The 21,051-nt window shown below is 40.3% G+C and overlaps 3 protein-coding genes, 1 long non-coding RNA gene and 1 other non-coding gene across 6 annotated transcripts; 4 read left to right on the top strand and 1 right to left on the bottom strand.

The window, feature by feature from the left end:
• Positions 1 to 109: 109 nt before the first annotated feature.
• LOC139629103 (cortexin-1) lies at positions 110 to 6,686 on the top strand. The gene is made up of 2 exons (XM_071491486.1): positions 110 to 1,838; positions 4,267 to 6,686. Exon 2 carries the CDS (start codon positions 4,746 to 4,748, stop codon positions 5,019 to 5,021), a length of 276 nt encoding a protein of 91 aa, XP_071347587.1. The 5' UTR covers positions 110 to 1,838; positions 4,267 to 4,745; the 3' UTR covers positions 5,022 to 6,686.
• LOC139629104 (uncharacterized) lies at positions 5,045 to 18,270 on the bottom strand. Its single transcript, XR_011692905.1, has 3 exons — positions 18,192 to 18,270; positions 15,847 to 15,990; positions 5,045 to 5,133 (listed from the first exon to the last, which is right to left on the bottom strand). It is a non-coding gene; the product is annotated as an uncharacterized lncRNA (long non-coding RNA).
• LOC139629100 (ceramide synthase 2-like) lies at positions 9,558 to 16,813 on the top strand. The gene is made up of 11 exons (XM_071491479.1): positions 9,558 to 10,115; positions 10,798 to 10,974; positions 11,953 to 12,070; positions 12,746 to 12,864; positions 13,133 to 13,190; positions 13,361 to 13,411; positions 14,390 to 14,482; positions 14,780 to 14,908; positions 15,603 to 15,712; positions 15,849 to 16,002; positions 16,087 to 16,813. Exons 2-11 carry the CDS (start codon positions 10,808 to 10,810, stop codon positions 16,303 to 16,305), a joined length of 1,218 nt encoding a protein of 405 aa, XP_071347580.1. The 5' UTR covers positions 9,558 to 10,115; positions 10,798 to 10,807; the 3' UTR covers positions 16,306 to 16,813.
• Positions 17,411 to 21,017, top strand: LOC139629102 (ubiquitin-ribosomal protein eL40 fusion protein-like). 2 transcript variants are annotated; one of them, XM_071491484.1, is made up of 6 exons: positions 17,415 to 17,694; positions 18,636 to 18,690; positions 19,133 to 19,244; positions 19,897 to 19,983; positions 20,105 to 20,207; positions 20,870 to 21,017. In XM_071491484.1, the coding sequence occupies exons 3-6, from the start codon at positions 19,142 to 19,144 to the stop codon at positions 20,961 to 20,963; spliced, it is 387 nt and encodes a 128-aa protein (XP_071347585.1). In that variant the 5' UTR covers positions 17,415 to 17,694; positions 18,636 to 18,690; positions 19,133 to 19,141; the 3' UTR covers positions 20,964 to 21,017. The 2 variants fall into 2 exon arrangements, with proteins under 2 accessions (XP_071347586.1, XP_071347585.1); XM_071491485.1 differs by lacking the exon at positions 18,636 to 18,690 and having other exon boundaries at positions 17,411 to 17,694.
• Positions 18,302 to 18,375, top strand: trnan-guu (transfer RNA asparagine (anticodon GUU)). The gene has a single exon. It is a non-coding gene; the product is annotated as a tRNA-Asn (tRNA).
• Positions 21,018 to 21,051: the final 34 nt, after the last annotated feature.

Genomic DNA, 21,051 nt, shown 5'->3' with positions numbered 1-21,051 from the left:
AAATTCAAATGAAAAGGGCTCTTCAAATCTTAAATGGTGTAATCTGCATCAAGTTCTCAAATCTGAACTAGTTCCAGTTTTATTTTTATTTTATAATTGTAACACCATCAATTCCACCAAACAGGGATAATTTAATTATATGATTATTTCAGTATTTACCCACTTCCTCCCTGATCCCACATAGTGCTTGTCAAGGTATGGAAACAGGCACATATGCAGATTCAACTGAGAAAAAGGTGATTTTGAGGTGAGAAAGTAACTTTTTGACCGGGACTACATTTTATTTATTGGTTACTTATACTTTTTCTTATGACTTGGATTCGATTGTAGTTTCTCAAGCAAAATATGGTGCATTCTCCCAGCTAATTTCAAACCACTATACTAATACAGCTAACTAAACAATGGCTGACAACAAATCTGTTACAGCCATCCTTACAGATACAACTCAGAGCCCTTACTTGATTTTAATAATTTTACAGAGTGCCATGGCAGTGGAAAAGAAAGACTGACAGAGTTGCTCCTGTCAGTGTTTCATAAAAAAAGCATCTGATGAGGTCACAAAGCAGAGCAGGTCAGTCAGGTCGACTACAAAGGTGCATCTGCCATGTAACACTGCGCAGATACTGCAAATCACTGCAGAGTCTGAGAAACCAGGTCCTCCCAGTGTAGGTGACCGGAGCAGCGAAAAGGTTTTCTCTGAGCTACAGGAGCAAACGTCCCGCGAAGTCCCGCCGATCACCCCGTGGTGGTCACGGTCGGAATAAACGCAATATAGTGACACCATTGAAAGCTGATACTGAACTAACATCACTGAAAAATCGCCCAATAACAAGACACTATGTTGAGTTAGCTGCTTCTTCTTCTTCCTTGGTTTTGTAATATTTTACAAAGTCACAATACAACGAGGGAGCTCAACTTGATCAGGGACAAGGAGCAGATCGACAAACCTCATAATGTGGCCTCTGCTTTTTCTTCTTTTGTGTAATTGTCACAACTTACCCCAGCACGTGTTACAACCCACTCCGACGGTGGGGTATTTGACAACAGTCAGTCAGGTCTGCGACATCCTTGCATTAGTCTGGATTGGTAACATTTGTTTTAAACAAATGTGGACACTTTGAATAAAAGTTGCTCTAAAACTCAGTGAGTCACAGGTGCTGAAGCAAAGGGCGTTACAACCATAGGTGTGCCCTACCTTTGCTCCCTGTGCATCAGTGCATCTGTAGGCTCTGCAACTACTCCTGATGTTCAACGAATCGAAACTCTCAACAGTAAAAGCTGGAAAAAAAAAAAGTCGTACCAAAAAAAAGTGTGTGCAAAAGTTATTCTTACTCGAATAGGACCCTTTTCAGAAAACTAGGGGAATATTATTTATGAATACATGACGGTGACACAGATTGAAACTAATTGGCACTATGTGTAGCTACCACATCTGCTGCAAGGGCCCCTCGCCGTCCGTGCCCCACGCTGTCCTCTTACATAATGCAAAAGCCACACACGGCTCTCGGCGCTTTACTCAACCAAAGGGAAAGATTATGTGTGCAGGCTGGCCAGGGGCAGTCGTTAAGTGGGGGGGGGGGGGGGGGGGGGGAGTGGGGCGGCTCCCTCAAACCGGGAAGACCTTAAAGCCCCTGACCGAGCAGAGGAGGTGCTGCAGGATGTGAGAGGGTCCAGAAGTGAAGCAGGCTGAGCGAGCCGGGAGCTGTCCGCGGTGCTGAACATCTGCTGCAGCTGCTGGACCATCCTCATCCTCATCCTCCTCATCCTCCTCATCCTCATCGTGACCATCACCCTGTGTCTCTGATGACATGGCCTCACCTGTGACAGGAGCGATGAGAGTAAGTTCTCTAATCTGATTTCCGTCCGGATTGTTATTGGATTGATGCCACGATCATGCTTCTGTTTGTTTGTTTTCAGAACTTGCACATGTGACTTCGTGCTGTTGTGTAACTATATGTCACATAACGCCCTGGGATCATTGTTAGCTCAGTCCTCTGTGGAAACTGTATATCAACAGTGTTTTGAAAGAATATAAACATTTCATGGATTATTTATTTACATAGGGATAATTCAGTTAGATTCCCTGCTCCATGCAATGGAGACACCCACAGTATCACAATAAAACAGGCAATATTAATGTTGTATTAAAATAGGAGCTTGTGCTTTTTTCACAGTTAAATTAGCCACCAAATTTAAACTGTATACGTGGTGCATGTTGTCTAATAATGTCCTGTGTTGTTGTGCTCTTACAGTGCAGTAGCTCAAGTTTTGTTTGGTGTAATGGACATTTTAAAAGGAGACAAATAAATAAAGTCAGCTGGTTCTTCCTGTTTCCTTTTAGGAGCACGTAGACACGAGTTCAAAATTCCTATCTTTGAATCTCTGATAAACTTTATTGCTTTTTACCAGAAGACTAAACATCAGTGAAAGTTAGAGAAAGCAGAGATTACTACCAACAGGGAAAGAAGTGTTGTGTGATGAAATGTTGCATGAGGCTATTCACCATTTTTAGATGTCATACAAAAGTTAGACAACAGAGAGTTCGCTGCTTTAACTGTTGACAATTGGCCTCTTGTTTTTTTGGCCTTGCGGTCCTACATTCAGGGCTCACTTCATTTTTTCTGACAACATAATTTCACCCGTTTTGTTTGAAGAAGACCTTGACATTTTTAAACCTGCTGTCATAATCCGCAGGTATAAACTGGAGGTATTACAAGTATTACAGCGATGAGGAATGCCATATGTCACTGTACAGTATGTGCTCTGTCGTCAGTATTTATTGGCATGGCTGTTTAGTGCTTTTTAAATCTACTTTTTACTCTTTTTTATTGCTGCTTTCAAATGGAAAACCGTAATTCTATTAAATGTATCAACATTTAACTTTGAATCAGGTGTCCAGTACAATTAAAAACTCAGTTTTTACTTTTTTCTGCTTGTGTAAATCAGACATGGTCAATGTGATTTATCTGCTGCTTAGGATCTAAAGCAGCTCTCTCGATGACGATCGATGAGCCATGGAATTTATGTTGCGCTTTCTTTTATATATTATTTAAAGCTGCATTTGTTTTGCTTCTCTCTGCAGCCACCCATCCCTGCCCTCAGCTCTGTGGTGTTTGTGTATCATTATGACCTCGGGTAACCCTTCTGAGATTTTGAGTGACCTGAAAACACACAGTGACTTCCCACGTCACCTTTTGAATTGCCTGATCTGCAGTGGCCTCACTGCTGTTTGCTTGGGAATGCTTCGTTTGACCCCCTGATTTATAAGAGAAAGTAGGTGGAGGGAAAATTCAAGACTGAACATAATTAATGTAATGTACCCCTACCGTACTTTTTTCTTCCAATCCTACTTCATGGGGAGAGTGATTATCATTATAACTAATTAAACAGCACTAAACTTCTTTTAATGCACAACTACTAATTACCAGTTAGCAGCCTTTAGCAGGATTAGCAGACTTTTTGTCATTGGTTTACGCTTACTGACTTATGCCTGTGTTATCCTGTTGTGTAAACTTTATACCTACTTCATGGCTCTATTGACTATTGAGTCTGTCCTGTTCATTTAGCTTCCTTTCCTTCTGGACAGGCAGCCTGATGTAACCACAGGCCATTTGATAATTGATACTGAGGCAGGCAGTTTTTTCATTAGGACTTCAAGTCCCCTATTAAACCCCCACTTGGCCCTTTAGTCCCATCATCTGAAGAGCAGGGGAGCTATCAACACATCTTTGCAAGGATCGGTGGGGTGGTAAGGAGGGAGCTGAGCCTCCTGGAATAGAATCTGCTGACTGGGGAGTGCACCTACTGCAGGAAATGTCTCTCCACTCCTCGGCCCATTATAGGGGCTGCTGAGAGTGTTTCTGTTCAAGAGTGCATCAACTCTCTAAGGGTTCCCTCCACATTTTTCTCCGCCGTCATCAGCGTGTGATTTATTTATCTTGTGCTATGCGCTACCTGAGTTCAGGAGAGGGGTAGTGCTTCTGCATTGTTTCTGTTATGTTCTCACAAGAAAGATTATGGGATTGGACAGGGTGTGTAATAACAGTTTTAAAGTAAGATTTGTGTTGGGGCTTCCAGGGGCTGTGGGACCCCTGAAAACATCTCAGATGGGGCCCTGAAACAGTAAAAATCTATAGTCTTTGACATGTTCCAAAGCCCCTGTCCAGCTCTGAACCCCCTGAATCAATCAGACTTCCCTCCATTCAGCACCTTTGCCTGCTGGAGACTCACTCACTTGTCTTATCTTATGCTTTTTTTCCCTCTTAGGTATCCTGGTGAGTGATTCCCCAAATGAAGAGGTTCCAGGTGAATCAAAATACAGACGATGATATAAAAATAGAATCATTCAAGTGATTCGAATACAAAAACGTTATCTGAAGCCCCACAACACGGATAATTTACAGCCTGCAAGCACTTCGATCTACGGACCATCTTCAGCCACTCGACTGAGATTTATACTTCACTTTGTAATTACAATAAAGCAGTTCACCAGGGCTTATGAAGTTGTACCACTGATTTGCCCCGGTTATTTCTGCTGGAAAAGTTCTCTGTCCTGTGGTTGTGGGAAACACTGTGGTTGGACACCTACCAGATTCCACTATGTGGTCTTTGTCTTGGCTTTAGAAATCATACTCATTGACAGAGATGACCCTGCGGTGCCATGCCAAACCTGTTCTCTTCTGACTGTAAAATAAAACGTATACAGTAAAAAGTTTCACCCTTCAAAACGTTCCGTCATTCCCAAAATGAGTGACACAAACTACTGGGTTGTGGACTATGAGCTCTCCTCTCCAGCTCCGCCTGGGTTCCCCAGGGGCCCCACAGTGCTGCAGCCCGTGGCAGGGCACCCAGAGCAGGGAACAGCCCTGTGTTTCGTGGGCCTCCTCGTGCTGCTGCTGCTCTTTCTCCTCGTTCGCTGCGTCCGTATCTTGTTAGACCCCTACAGCAGCATGCCGGCTTCCTCGTGGACGGACCATAAGGAGGGGCTGGACAGAGGACAGTTTGATTATGCACTGGTGTAAAGACGAGGGGCGTGATGAGGAGAGAGATGTTTGTTTTTTTTTTCAGGGACTTTTGATTGATGATGTTTGTTCCATGCTCCACTAAAATCTTCTGTTTCCAAAGTTTCATCTCCTGAAAATGAAAGAAACAACATGTTACAAGATATTTGTTGTTTTGTTGGGGTAATGAAAGTTGTCAGTTGTCTTCTGCAAAATGACAGTATTAAAGCCATAAAACACAAGCTGTGTATTTAGGGAATGTAGGATGCCAGAGAGAGAAGGAACAGACACAACAGAAGCCCTGTGGACATTTTAATTTACAGTAATTAATGTGTTATTGGAGACTCACGGTGTGTATGATGTTACGCTGCAGCCTTTACAGTGATAAACACAGCAGGAAGACGACCATCAGTATTGCAGCATTACAGAATGACTCCTGTTTATCATGTCAATTTGTAATTCTATAATGTTTTTACAAATCCCAGGGCTGAATTATAAATAGAGAGCAGAGCTGCTGCAAGAGAGGTCCTGATTGAATAAAAGAAACTAAATGAGTTTAGGGTAGACATGGAAGTCATTTATACAGAACTAATACACACTGTTATCGCAGATTTAGAAACAAGACTGTAAACTTTATATGTTGATTTACTATTATAAAGCTCTTTTTTCTTTTTTCTTTTTTGGAGGTACAGCTGAACCAAAAATTTAGAAGATGTCATATTAGTTTCTCTGAAACTGAAAACCTTCTTTTCATTCATTTCAATGTGAACCATGCTGGATATTGTGTGGTATTTGTATCACCTTTAGAATGATCCTCAGGTAAAATTATTTCTAACTAACCAAAGACTCTATAATTTGAGGAAATCATTTAATTGAAATTGAGCTATCAGTGTATTAGTCTATTTTATTTCAAATTCACTGTGTCCTAAATGTCAGTCTTCATTTCACTCGAAAACCTAAAAGTAAGTAATACATAACAGTTAATACAACCTATTTTCCTTGGGGTTTTGCTGTTTCATGTCGCCATCCCTTTAAGAGGCTTATGAGGCTCATTGTGAAGGGTCACAGCGCTGGCTGAATGTGTCATGTAAAGTTATGATTATGAAATGCATGTACACTTCCTCCCCCTAATCCTTTTCCCTTTAGGTCTAGTGGACCAGCCAAAACTGTACAAGAGTGCCTGTACGAACATGGGAAAAGCTAATATCTATTTGGTACCAATGATGTTTTGGCTCCTTTGCCACTTGTTTTGTAATATAATTTTTGCTCTTATTATACACTAAAGCCCTTTGAAATGTGGCTCTGAAAGGCTCTTTATAAATAAGATTTAGTACTGATTTGTTTAAAAGTTGTTTAATTCCTCAATGATGACCAAAGGACTGTTGATGAAATACAAGTGTTGTATATGGTTCAGCTTCCTGGATGTGGATTTAAATTAGATATTTTCCTAATGTTTCTTTTAAGTGGCATACAGTTTTTTTTTTAAATGAAATAAAGCTTTTGTCTGGTCTTGCTTTTAGAACGTCTAATTACTTTACAGACCTGCAGACACACACTGAAAGGCAGCACATGACACATACAAATATAAAGACATAAACTTTTAATTGAGCACAGACTGGCTTCACTGCTGCCCCTCAGATCAATAATAGGAAGAGTTAGAGCAAATGAAATCAATCGAATAATCAATTGGTGGCTCGTAAAGAGACACAGCCAGTTAATTCACAAGGATCGGCACTCACAGAGTCAGATCACCCACCCCCACCCCTCCCCAACACACACACACACACATGAAATATATCCCTACGCTGGACGACATAGACCCTCATCACAGCACTCTGTTTGGAGGAGACATAAAGTGGTCTCATACTTTTGGACCCCATGTACACGAGAACAAACTTTATTATCAGTGGTAGGGTTTATCAAAGAAGTCATCACAATAAGAATAATAAAAGTACAAAACAGCAGTTTGGGATATTTTAAGTGATTTGGAAAAAAGTAAAAATGACATGGTCTCACATATCAAAGTTCCTTCCTCACTGTTGTTGCACAGTTTTAAAAGGAAAGTCCTGAATGGAATTTAATTTGGGCTTTTCCCAACATTTACAATTTTCATCTTTCTCCTTCCTGGTAAATTTCCCTGTTGTGTCAGTTTGTGATCGCCCTCTCTTAGTAACTTAGCCATCTGGTTAGCTGTGACCCCCTCTGGATGCTTAGAGAACAACAAGTCACTGTGGGATCAATTAGTGCACAGACTTTCTTCTTTAATACCCAGAAACACATGAAGAAAGGTTTTTGATCAAACTCATTCAATCCAGTTTTTAAAAAATTAAGAGAGGAAATTAATCAAACCAGAATATCTGTGCTCAAAATGCTAGGTAACAGTGCCAGAGTCAGACTTGGACTAAAACAGGCCTCTACAGTTTTCAGGCTCCAACAGATGGTTGGAGCACAGTGTTAAACCCCCACCTCATTAGTCCGGCAATTAACAGCACAGATTTGTGCTTCAGTGGGTCCCAACAATTTACTTCCTTGATAAACTAACAAAGGCACTCATTTCCCATCACCCCCTCACATACTGTACACGTACACACACACACACACACACACACACATTGACAAATGCACGAGTGCAAATGCACAGAGATATGCAAATAAGGCTGGATCAAAGAAAAACATCAGCTCAGGCCTGTCATGCATGGAAGAAAGTGTATTGTGTTACCATATGTGACATCTCGGGTAAATATTACTGCTACTACACATTCTACATCAGTTATCACATGTATTATTTATTTGTATAGCATTAATTAAACACATGAATTGAAACATTTTATTTTTGTCAGATTTACAGACCTTTAGAGTAAAAAGTCTGTCACTGTAATAGGGGGTGTTGCAGGCTCACTTCAATTCTCACTTTCTTATCTTTCAAGTCTGATCTTACAGAGGCAACGTGTCTGTGTTGCTGTCTCAGTTCACAGACACAGTATGTAGGCAGGTGCATACAGCATGCAAATACCTTCCTGAATATGCGCAAGCTAATTTGGTAGTGGTCACTCAGAAACACACATACATAGAACAACCCCCAACCACACATGCACACACAGAGGTTACACACAACCCACACCAAGACACATCATGCAAATCATGTCTGCACATTGTGAAACGTACACAAACTCTCCTTCACTTTGCTGTGTCCTAGTCCACAAGCAGCCCTTTAAACACACTCATCACACACTTTACATATACACGACCAGATAATACACCTGTGGCTGAGACATAACACAGCTGCGATCCTGACTGATGTGCTCATCTGCATAACAGTAGTGATATTATCAGCAGGCAGCCTGCTTATCTCCCACCATGACAATACAATCACCTGAGAGTGTTGACTGAAGAGGAGGATGGTGTGAGGAGGACTGGAGTATATGTCTGTGACTGTATTGACATGGATTTAGGAGGAGTGTGTACCTCTCTGTGTGTTTTAAGGAGGTGTGTGACATTAGAGTTTGTGTCATAGCAGTCAGACGGAGTGTGTGATGCATATTTGTTCAGGGTAAGGTTTGTAAATTTGTGAATGTATACACATTCGCAGAGGTGTGTTTACCTTCAAACAAGTCCTGGAAGTGTCCTGGATTGTTGCTGTCGTTGTTGGATCATTTCTTAGAGAGTCATGACAGACTTCTCCTGGATTACCGCTCCCTGAGGTAACCCAGGAGAGATCTGTGATGAGTATAACCAACAATGGAGTATAAGGAAATGTAATGTGATATGAGGTTTTTCCTGTCAAAGATTAGTCAAATATTTTATGTTTACTATGGAGTACAACCCCTGTCAGAATATAAGAAAATACAACTTAAGTTTAAAGCAAGACTATGTACATTTTTCTGAAAAGCTGCCAATGTAGCCAAAAGTGGCAATTAAGCATTTAGCAGTTAATGCTAAATGCATAAACATAAAACATAACAATAGAACGAGTAGATATAGTTCAGAAACACAGTGTTAGTTACACAGCAATAGCTTAAATTTGCTAACCTTAACTAACAACAAGCCACCATGTGCTGCTTTTTTCAATCCAAAGCAGGTGCGGCTGTAATATCAAAATCACTGGGGCCTAAATGCTTATGAATTCAACTTTTCACTTGTTAAATGTCTTTGCTTCTTTCAAAAGTTTTTGGTGTTGCTTTGATGTGAGCAGAGAAAGAACATGAAAACAAGCTCATGTTGTTTTAGTTTGACATCAGTGAACTGAATAGGAAAATGAAAAGTTACAGTTAACACCTGTTAGTCCCCTGACTAAATATTATAAAGGCTGTTGTGCCTTGTGACTCAATATATTCTTGATTAGAGTAAGTTGCGGGGCTAATATAACGCTTTTTTAGTCTGAACCATTAAAGTTGTTTGTTACGAGATACTATAAAACAGTGATGCTCGGTCCTTTGTTGCCCATGCTGAGTTAATGGGTCATGAAACAGTGGCTTTGAACAGGAGACGCCCCTGGTGTTTCATTAGCCGATCAACCATCAAGCTGCATCTTCCTGTTGGAGAAAGACAGACAATACCGGAAGTCTTCAGAATAAAGGTAAACATAAGTTACCTGTTGAGACCATAGACTGTATATGACTAATGCTGAGGATTGGCTCTACAGATCTGCGGAGAATATAGTAAATATACATATAGAAATAAGAAAATACATATACAAAATCGATCGAAGTGATTTTTTTAAAGGGGTAAATATTTCACATACATATAGAGTTAGTAAATATTTAATGATAGTGCCTCATATTCAACAACATTACACTTACAAAGAATTTGCACGGCTGCTTTTGATGTGTCTATTTACACAGATTCAAGTCTTCTTCATTTCTGTGCCTGAGCACTGGAACGGCTTTTTACAAAGGGCTATTATTTTGAAATTTGTAACCACAACTTCTGGTTATGGTGCCTAACTTGTCGCCTGAACCATGACGACTGAGCGGTCCTCTTCTCCGGTGTCGTCGTTGAGATACAGCGGGGCCGAGGCACATCCCCGGCCGAACACGGCTGAAACTAATTCACAGCTGAAGGTGGATTTCATTCTTCTGTCTGACCAGTTCTTTATTTCCATTGAGGCGCTGACAGGTGAGTTTTTACTCTGTGGCCCGTTTCCTTCAACAGTTTAACTACAACTTGGTTTTTCACTGTGAACATGAATATACTGCTCTTCGAGACTGTTTTCTTTTCAGTCTGCCTCACAGTAATAAGATATGTTATATATTATTTTCCTGTACAGACTTGTACAATATGTTTGTAATACTCTTTGGTTGAGTTAATGCTTTTTCTTCTAGTGATATAATAAGGTTTTCTGTAATTTGAAGCACTTTGTTTTGTATTGTGAACTACATGTATGGTTGTTTTATAGTATTATTTACAGAGTAATAGTACTAAAGGATGTTCAGTTGAATGTGTTGTTTAGGGCTCTGCTGTGACGTATAAATGATTGTACTAATATTTTTATGGTATTTTCGTAGTTGAGGAAGAGACAGATAGTTGATGTAGCAAAATTAACACACACACACACAAACACACACACATATACATACACACACACACACACACACACACACACACACACACACACACACACACAAACACACATACACAGACACAGACACAAGTGAGGCATCTGAGGACTGTGTCCTCCTCTGTTCCCAATCAAATCCAAGTACCAGATTGGGTTCACCAGCCTGAGGCTTAAATATGAGGAAACCTCAAACACCATCTTCAACATGTTAATGTTTTCTTCTTCACCTCCTCCTGCCAGCCACAGCAGAATGGACCTGCTGCCTGATGTGTGGAGGCAGGACTACTGGCTTCCTCCAGGTGTGACATGGAAAGACATGGAACACCTAGCGGACTCTGACCGACCGCAACCTCTGGACCTCCTCATAGCTCTGCCCCTTGCACTGGGCTTTGTCGCCCTACGCTATGTGTTCGAGAGGTACAGCACACCTGATCTCTTTGTTCTGTGAAGATGCGGGTGATGTGTTTGGGATATTGTAGGCTTTACAGGAAGGGCCATTGTCCTCTCTCCAGAGGCGTGTGTGGCTTTGACAATTAAACACTTTGTCCTGCCAAAGCTGAAATAAGCTGAAACACAATAATCTGAGGTTTTTGTTACAATTGAAAAAGCTGGTATAATTTGAATCTGCTTCAAATTGTCATGTAGCATTTCCTGATTATGATCATGCATCCAGTATCTATGGAGGACGTTGTATTTGTAAGAGGATATCAGCTGTGGGGCAGTGAGCAGGTGTTTTGGCAGAGCAGGCATTGTTTTCATAAGGAAAAAAAGCCTTTGGGGACTAGAGGGAGAGAGACTGACAGAGAGAAAGAGAGGGCAGGGACAGAAGTATGAGTGTTGTTGTCTAAATTGGAGATTTTCAACAGTTACACTATTCTATATTATAGCTCTAGACCAAATCCTGTTTGCATGGAATGGTTTTTCTGCATCTGATGAATTTTAGTTCAAACTTTTTTTCCAATTTTTCCAAAGTCTAATTAAACAGACGCACATTTATATCTTTCTTACACTAAGTTACTTTATTCTGGTCTATACTATTAGCTCTTATTGCTGTCTTGTGAAAAAGCACATATCTCCGAAATGTCAGCAACACACACACGCTCACACGCACAAATAGATAATCGATAATATACTATGTAATATTAGATTTGAATATACTGTTCATATTATATCTAAATTATTTTTACATTACGCTTAAATATATTCATTATACATGTATATTCAGGGACATTACCTTCACACACACTGGTTCACAGTTCTAAAGTCTTTACTTATGACTGACTGTTCAATGGTTTATTATGGACAGTAAGTAACTGCAGGCTGGTGCCCTGACTATCCCACAGTGGGTGTTATATCATCATTTGTCTAAGCTGTCCTTTGTTTCCTTGCCCACAGGTTTTTTGCCCCACCCATGGGCAGATGTTTGGGGGTAAAGAATAGATTGCAAGTGACTGCTGCCCCCTCCCCAAAGCTGGAGTCGTTTTACACCAAGAGGAGCAGGCAGCCGACACAGGTTAGTCTGAAGAGGTCTCACATGTGATCAGACAAAGAAAGTAACTTATGGACGGTTATCATTATTAGTTACTCTGCTTTCATTAACAACCATATGATAATGATGTTATAAAATGCAGTGTCCTGTTGAAAAATAAAATCAGTGATCCCTTACAAAAAAAGCAGCATTTTGTTGGGGCCCCTTGTCATATTTCAGATATCTACGAATTGTTGGCAGTTCCACCAAAGAGACATTTTACCTCTAAACCTCACGTAGATAGTTTCATTTAAAAAATGCAAATAACAACATCACATTAGTATTTCATGAAAAGTCAAATTAGTGAATACAAATTTGTGCAAAGGCACTTTGTTTTGCTTCTCTCCTGACCCGTTAAATATCTTATGAGTCCCCAGAATTATCTTCTGACCCTTTGGGAGGGAGCTGATCCCTAGGTTGGGAACCGGTAGATTAAACTACTAAACTGTATATAAAGTAGTTAAAACTAACTTCACACTGACCAGCTACAACTGAAAAATGCTACACATACACTCAACAGTATTAAAAATGTAATTATACAACATCTAATACTGTATCAGACACAGGGCAGTACCTTAAAACCAGTGTAACTTAACACCAGTGTGGATTTGGTGAAGTTGAGATGAAAAAAAATATTTCTCCCCTTTTTTGCTGTCTCAGAGTGAAATTGTTAGTTTGATGTCGCTGTGCGGCAAAACCCAGAGGCAGATTGAGACCTGGTTCAGACGTCGCAGGAACCAAGACAGGCCCTGTCAAACCAAGAAATTTGGTGAAGCTGCGTAAGTGTTTTTTTCTCCACAACCCCTTCATTGTTCAGTTCACAGATGACTCAACCTCAAGAACACTTCCTTCACCACCCACTACGGAAATCCAGAGACAGCTGTGGAAAAAAAACCTTGAGAACCTGACCAAGTTTGCAAAGGTTACCACTGGAGAATGAGACACTCTTCCAAGCTCTATTAACTCATTTGTAGACTTGTTGAAAGTGTCCCTCCTTCTCCTTCAGGGTTCAAAATTTCTGATTTTATGTGTTGTGTTATTTTGCAGTTGGAGGTTCTTTTTCTACCTCACAGCCTTCGTGGCTGGACTGGCCTGCTTGATTGATGTGAGTATGACTTTTGAAAAAGCTTTATAGCAATAATGTAGAAAACAAACACAACTGTCTCCACTAAAAAGCATTAATTGTAAGTGAATCAAAGCTAATGAATATAATGTTATTTCTGTCCTCTCAGGTTTCTTCTTGATTCTCTTCTTTCTTACTTCTTCTCTCAACAGAGACCCTGGTTCTGGGACCGCAGCGAATGTTGGAGGAAGTATCCAGTACAGGTGAAAACATTACTTATATCACCTCACAGAGTTTGGCCTATTAAAATAGTTTTCAGTAATGTCTGTCTTTCTGGTTACTTAAAAGATCTACAAGACTACGTTCATACATGTGAAGCACCAACAACGAGGAAAAAGCCTCGTGTTATATGTGGAAGTTGTGTCCTCTGTAGTCTGACTGAAATATGAGTTTGAAGGAAACTGATCAAATTTTATTTTAAAGAGGAAATGTTAACAAGCACAATGTGGTGAACACATCTCCTTCCTCATTCATATGTCAGAGAGCAATGAATACCCTGCTTAATTTTAATTAAAATTCAGTTACTCATCTTCTGGGTAAATAAATCTAAATGAGTTGTAGCTGTAGTAGTTAAAACTTTGCAACTAACTATTATTTTCATTATTAGTTAATATTTGGATATTTTTCTGACTGCAGTTTATAATGAAGAAACACAGCATCCTTGTGAAACTCCTTTTATAGCAGAGGATGGTTTCGATCCATCGACCTCTGGGTTATGGGCCCAGCACGCTTCCGCTGCGCCACTCTGCTACACATCATTAGCTCAGGAGGCCATTGGTTTATCCCTTAGGCCACTAGAGCCAGTAAATTTATGGCTTATTAATTAAATAATGATGATTAACAGTATACTTACCACTTAATATTCTGTCCATTGACTAATCAGTTATTCAACTAATCATTTCCGCTCTACTTTATTTACATATTCTCCCCTATCCCTCCATATATACCCTTTACAAAAAAGTGCTTTTTGAGGAAATTTGATGATACAACATGTCACTAAAAAGATGAACTACAGCTTGTAAATTTAATTTCTAATCAATACTTTTAGTTTTATTTAGCAGAATTGCTTCCACTTGTTAATCAGTGTTGGCTGATACGGCCCTGGTTGTGCGGCACAATTAAATGTTCAGGTATTTTTGAATCACCTTTTTGTTGACTTTTGAATAACACTTCTTCCGCAGCCAATGGAGAGAGCTCATTACTGGTACTACATGTTGGAGCTGGGTTTCTATGGCTCTCTGTTGCTGCGGATCTCTGTTGACGTCAAGAGGAAGGTGAGGACCTCAACATTTACTCATTCAGTCATAAATCTAACACAGCTGTTTCCCTCCTGGTTCACAGCAACACATTCGTCAGACAAGTACACAGATAAATATCTTCATGAGATTTGATTTTATACTTCATGGCTTCCACTAACATCACTTCTGCTTTAGTGAGAAACTTCACTTTGTTATAGTCACTTATTAACATGAGGTTAATGAATGACTATAAGGAGGGGAATGTTAAATTATTCTGTTGACATATGAAGGGCAGTAACTGAATAGATCCGATACATATGTTTGCTTTGCCAGGATTTTAAAGAACAGGTGATCCACCATTTGGCCACCATCTTCCTGCTTAGTTTCTCCTACTGCGCGAACTACATTCGCATCGGCACTTTGGTCATGCTGCTTCATGACTCCTCTGACATCCTGCTTGAGGTAACTTGCATACCCCTTCAATGTAACTTTGGTTGGACTCAAAAGAACAACTTGTGTATCTGAGTCCCGTGTCATCTGTTCAGACTCTAGGGCCAGAGCTTAACAGACACCTTACAAATATAATTAGTCTCCTTAGAGCATGTCACCATGGATTCAACTCCCCGTTGGCCATTTTCCTGGCTTCGCGCAGGCCCAGCAGAGTGAGAGGAGCTAGCTGTCTGAATGTTGTAAGCTGCACTCAGAGGTTCAAACTGTGCTTGAAGCTTTTCTTAGAAAATCCATCTGTGTGGTATCCTGCAGGAAACTGGAGGATAATTTCGTCAGGCGGATCCTGTGACTAAGTCCTGATAGCTAAAGCCACTATAGAAGCCTGAGGTGACCTTTGTTTACCTGTGCAAAACAAATGACACCACATGCAAGATGAGTTAACACAGACATACTAATTATACATGGCCTTGTGGCCTTGCTCTGTATTGTGTGGAGGTCTGCTTATATCACGGACTCATTGTCATCATAATTGAGTTGATGCTAACATATTGAAGTCTTGTTTTCCTGTTTATCTGTTATCTGATTCCTGTCTTGGCTCAGTAACTCTTGTTGCATTATTCTTCAACTAGTTTTGCTCAGTGTGATGGGGCCACTTCACATGGTTGTATTGTTTGTTCGATTAAATCAATCATTTATATTTTTCCAGTCCGCCAAGATGTTCAACTACGGCACTGGCTGGAGGAAAACGTGTGACACACTGTTTGTTGTCTTTGCTGTGGTCTTCCTTGTGACTCGACTGGTGATTTTCCCCAGCAAGTACGTTTTTCTCCTGAGCTGTTTTTCCATTTTTCTCAATTAGATGCTTAACTACTTAATGCAGCATGAGTGATGTGTAAGTCTATAGTCAGAAACACTTTTTTTTCCACTTGACTAATTATTTGATTACTTACAGAATCATCCATACCACACTGGTCCTGTCCATGGAGGTCTTTGAACCCTTTGTCGGCTACTACTTTTTCAACATCCTGCTGATGGTGCTCCAGGCTCTTCACATCTTCTGGGCTGGCTTGATCTTACGCATGGTTTATAAGTTCCTGAAAGGCAAGGTGAGAATCAGGGAGGCGATTTACGCTACTTTTTCAGCGCTGTCAGACAACACATTTAAACCTTGTATCTGCTTCTGCCCTCAGCTGGAAAAAGATGAACGCAGTGATGAAGAGAGTGAGGTAGAAGAAGAAGAGGAGGATAAGGGAGGAGAGGAAAATAAGGATCAAGATGGTGATTATTGTTGGGAGAGAAGCAAAGACACGCTGAACTCTAAACTGTCTATGCTGACCAACAGTTGTGTCCTGAATAACTTGACCAACCACAGGGCATCTGTAGCTGACAGAATGCGTAAAGCTCAGTAGAGACTATACATTTGGCCCCGGTTTTGCTATCTCAAAGTTCAAACAGTGATATGGTTCATATATCAAATGATATAAGATGGATATGATTCATCACTCTCTACACTACAAGTATTTCATGCTGATTGCGGACTGTGATTCACTTGGGTTTGAGTGTCATTAGACAAGAAAAGGGGTGAGAGTTTAATTGTTAATCTTTGTAAAAGTGCTGACATAGACGAGGATGGTTTTGATGCAGAAACCTCTGGGTTCTGGGTGCAGCATGCTTCCGAAGCACAGGAGCTCAGGAGGCCAGTGCCTGACCCGTTAGGCCACTGAGGCTGCTGCAGCTGTAGGGGAGCCACAGTTAACACGTCAGCATTCAGTGGTTTTTAATTCACCTTTCAATGGACAAGAACAGTTCACCTACTGACGGACCTTGTAGCCGACACTTCAAAACTGTTTTACACTATTTTTTACTGAGCAAGTAGGCAAAGCAGATATCTGAAAACAAAGTGATTGTAATCAAGAAGTAAACAATAAAAAACAAAACTAAAGCTGTGGTTTGTTGTAGTTTGCTGAAGTAACTTGCAGCTTAGACAGAAGTATTTGTTTAATGTTGTAAAATAATGAAATTGCGACACATGCAGTAGACATTAAAATGAGGAAATAAAGTAACTATGTCACTCTTTCTCTGTATCTTGTGATGATTGAAGACATTGAAAATGGTTTGATATGTGAGTCAATAAAATTACATTGTTGCTTTCGCCACTCTTAAATCATTGGTGGTCAGCCCATCATCAGACAGGTTTGTAATTATCAGTTTACAAGTAACAAAAAACTACAAAACCATACCTTATTATTACTATTAGTCGTAGTAGTAGTATTCAGCTTCTTGTATTTCACAGGTTATATTTAGTCCACAGGCTTTGCCTTTTGCTGTTTATAACAAAGTATAGCGAGTTCAGTATTGACAGTATTACATATTTTTCATGAATCTCAGAGGTTATAGTACCAGTTTAGTTTATAAATTGCAGATAAGGAACTATTCCTACATCATGCGTAATCTCACTGTGAAATCACAGTGTAACTTCTGTACCACAGTGTCATCTGGTGGCCTGTGCCAGGATTACATTAAAATGATGGCTGCTATCCTGAGGCCATTATAGTCCACCTGAAATAAGTGTGCGACAGGTATTAGTTTCAGAGATGATGCGATAGGCTTAATACCACGAAGTGAGTTACATACCAGCACTGTTTGTTTGATGAATTAAACCAAAACAAAGGAGGAAAGGATGGAGCCGCTCTCCAATCAAACTCGTAACCAACTTTCTCCAGCGCCGCCACCATTGATGAGTCCACTGTCATGAGAGATGGCAGCGGGATGGCTTTATTTGCTGGCTTTTTTCAACGGTGAGTCATAAGTCATTTTATTTTAAATTATACGCATTGTGAGTTAAAATTAATCAAAATGTACCCTTTGTTTGCACTTTAAACGAAGTGGGTTGACTGGTTTAACTAGTTCTATCGCTGTTAATGTGCCAACGCTAATGTCGAACCACAAATGTGTTAATTATATTTTTACGTGTGAAACATTTTGTTAGTCACTTATTTATTAATTATTTTACGTTACCTGTCACTGACCTAGCTAGCGTTAAACACTGATCATAACAACGGAAGCTAAACACTACCGGACAGTCCGTTCAGCATCAGAAATTCACCGTTTAACGTTAGCATTCATATGTAACGGCACTTTTTCTTGTTTTTGTCAGCTTCTATTTTGTAACGTGTCGTATAGTGTTGGCTTTTTAAATTAAACTTTTATATTGGCGGTTTCAGACCCTAGCGGTGGTGAAGATAAATGCATCCCCTCACTGTTTAGCTTTGTAAGGCGACTTAGCGTAGCGTACCTGCCTCAAGGGAGCGGTCCTGCACCGTTGGTTGACGAACTCACCGCGACGTACTGCTGTGACGCACTGTGTATATATGAATAGGAAATACGTCAGCTGTGTATACAGTTGTCTCTGTGGCGCAATCGGTTAGCGCGTTCGGCTGTTAACCGAAAGGTTGGTGGTTCGAGCCCACCCAGGGACGACGGATATTTATGTTATCTTATTATTCGATTTATTAAATTATTATTATTACATTTTGGAATTATTTCGAGCGTAGCTGTCTCTGATTTTATTCTCTAATCAGATCGTAACCGCAAATGAATCTAGATGTCAATACCTGCGGTCTACACACCAACCCTCCTGCATCTGTAGCTACAGTATGATCTGTACAGATGTCTCAGCGGAGTACATTAAAAAAAAACAAAACAAAAAAAACTGGATGAGCTTGTTTTCCTTCTTTAGCACAGGACTGGGCTCATCGCGCTCCTTTTTTCATCTATCTGCTGGTGAATTATAAGTAAGTGCAGATTTTTATAACTTATAAAACGATCGTTAATTTAGTTTGTTTTTAAGAAATGCACTATAATGGTGATTAAAAGTCTTTTATAGCTGCAGGCGCTAACTGTGATTTGTTTTTGGCTATACACAAATGGCATTTTAACTTGCGTGTATATCATTGTTAAGCTCTAGTTTTCTTTGATGTTAAGCATGTATAATGTTGTTGATGTGATGTGTGCACTGTCACTGTCAGCAGTGTCAAATAAATAGTCAAAAAAGCCCTGCTGAAAACCATGATGTATAACAAATACAGGCACCTGGATAGTTCATTCTAAATATGAGGGAGTAAGTTATTATGAAAAATATGCTGCAACAGTTTTGTTTCAGAGGGTTTTTAGAGTGATCTTCATGTTGGCTGGCCCATCCTCGTCTGCCTGACACATTTGGCGTCTTCATTTCAGGAAGCCACGATGCAGATTTTTGTGAAAACACTGACGGGTAAAACCATTACCCTGGAGGTGGAGCCCAGTGACACTGTCGAGAACGTCAAAGCCAAGATCCAGGACAAAGAAGGTACTCTTTAGTTTGAACAGATGTGAGAAAAAACTACAAGTAGTTTCTACCCTCTGTAGTTTTATCTGTAGGAACATTAAACACATTAGGGAATAATCGGCCATGATTCCACACAGTAGTCCTGATGGCACAAATCCCAGTTTAACTTACTTCATTCTTTATCCCTGAACGGGCTCAGGGAATACATTGACATCATGTTGACAGTTTTATACCTTAATGTAAACGAACATATACTAACAGCAGGATTATCACATATACTAGGGATACTATTGTTATATCTATTAAATATAAACAGAGTTACATAACAGCCTGTGTAGTGCAGTAGTGTGTGAACGAAGGGTCAGTGGAGATCAGCAGTATTTAATCCAACAGTTCCACTGACATCTAGGGGAAACCCATTATGTAAGACCTATATATATGTTTATACACAGGAAATCTGACCTCCACATAGTAGTGAGTGCACATACACACACACACACACACACACACACACACACGCACAGGAGCAGTGGGCAAATATGTTCAAATATGAGTAACACCATTAATCCCAGGCCTGAAATTTGACAGGCAACTGTAAATGTTACAATGATTAAATGGACTTTCCAGACCTGACACAATCACCAATTCACAACTGTGACTGTTTTGTTTGGAGGTATCCCCCCTGACCAGCAGCGTCTCATCTTTGCCGGAAAGCAGCTCGAGGATGGACGCACCCTGTCGGACTACAACATCCAGAAGGGTAGGTGAAACTTCCACAGTGCTGAACTGGCACTGGTGTTATAAGCTACAGGTGTTGCTGTCCACACCTTTTTTCGTTGTTGATGTAACATGATTATCTGCCCCGTTCCTTTCCCCCTCAGAGTCCACCCTCCACCTTGTCCTGCGTCTGAGAGGGGGCATCATTGAGCCATCCCTGAGACAGCTGGCTCAAAAGTACAACTGTGAGAAGATGGTCTGCCGCAAGTATGTATACAAACCTAGCACACTGTTATATTAGTGAGACTGGGGGCCCATGAAAGATTTGTTCATGGGAAGGAAAGAAAAACAGGCAATGCCTATCAAGGACACATCTGTCTTCTTTTCCTGTTCACACTGCAGCAGGACGCTTTTGTGTCTTTTGTGTGTAAATTATGTCTCAAATTTGATCTTGAACGTTTCTTTTGCAAAACAGTAACTCATGATGGGACATGCAGCTCACATTCATGAGAATCTTTGTGAAATAAAAATATCTTTAAATTTGGTTTACCTGCTTAGGTTAATGGTTGATGAAAAAGCACATTTGTTTACCGTGAGGAGGGTGGCAGGGCTTTTTTCCTGTTTCCAATGGGGACATGAGAGAAGAGGTCAGAGAGCTACTATCCCAAATAAATGTTGGACACTGTGGGTCGGCTGAGTTCGAATCTAATCAGTGGGTTATGAAGGCTCTCAGTAAACCATTAAGCTGTTTAGATTGTTATCTAATACAACTATGATTTCCAGCTGGAGAGGTAACAAAGTGTTTTATATTGGTTGTGTGTTTATAAATGAGGTAAAAAAAAGTTGTAGACAGAGCTGACATTCATTGGTGAAAACGACAGGAGGATGCTGTATTACTTGGATCCAACAATTTGTTCCCCTTATGTCAGGTGCTACGCTCGTTTGCATCCACGTGCTGTCAACTGCCGCAAGAAGAAGTGCGGACATACCAACAACATCAGACCCAAGAAGAAGCTGAAGTAGACAGGCAGCTGGAATCAGTGATCGGTGATACCAATAAAACATTTTGACAAGCAAGACTGATAACAGTTCGTTTCTTACATTTGGATTA

Source organism: Trachinotus anak, unplaced genomic scaffold (genome assembly GCF_046630095.1).
Source record: "Trachinotus anak isolate AG129_WGS33_773 ecotype Australia unplaced genomic scaffold, CSIRO_AGI_Tana_v1 ptg000012l, whole genome shotgun sequence".
NCBI classification, from domain to species: domain Eukaryota; kingdom Metazoa; phylum Chordata; class Actinopteri; order Carangiformes; family Carangidae; genus Trachinotus; species Trachinotus anak.
The sequence above is the reverse complement of the archived record's forward strand: the minus strand, read 5'-3'. Positions and strand labels throughout refer to the sequence as shown.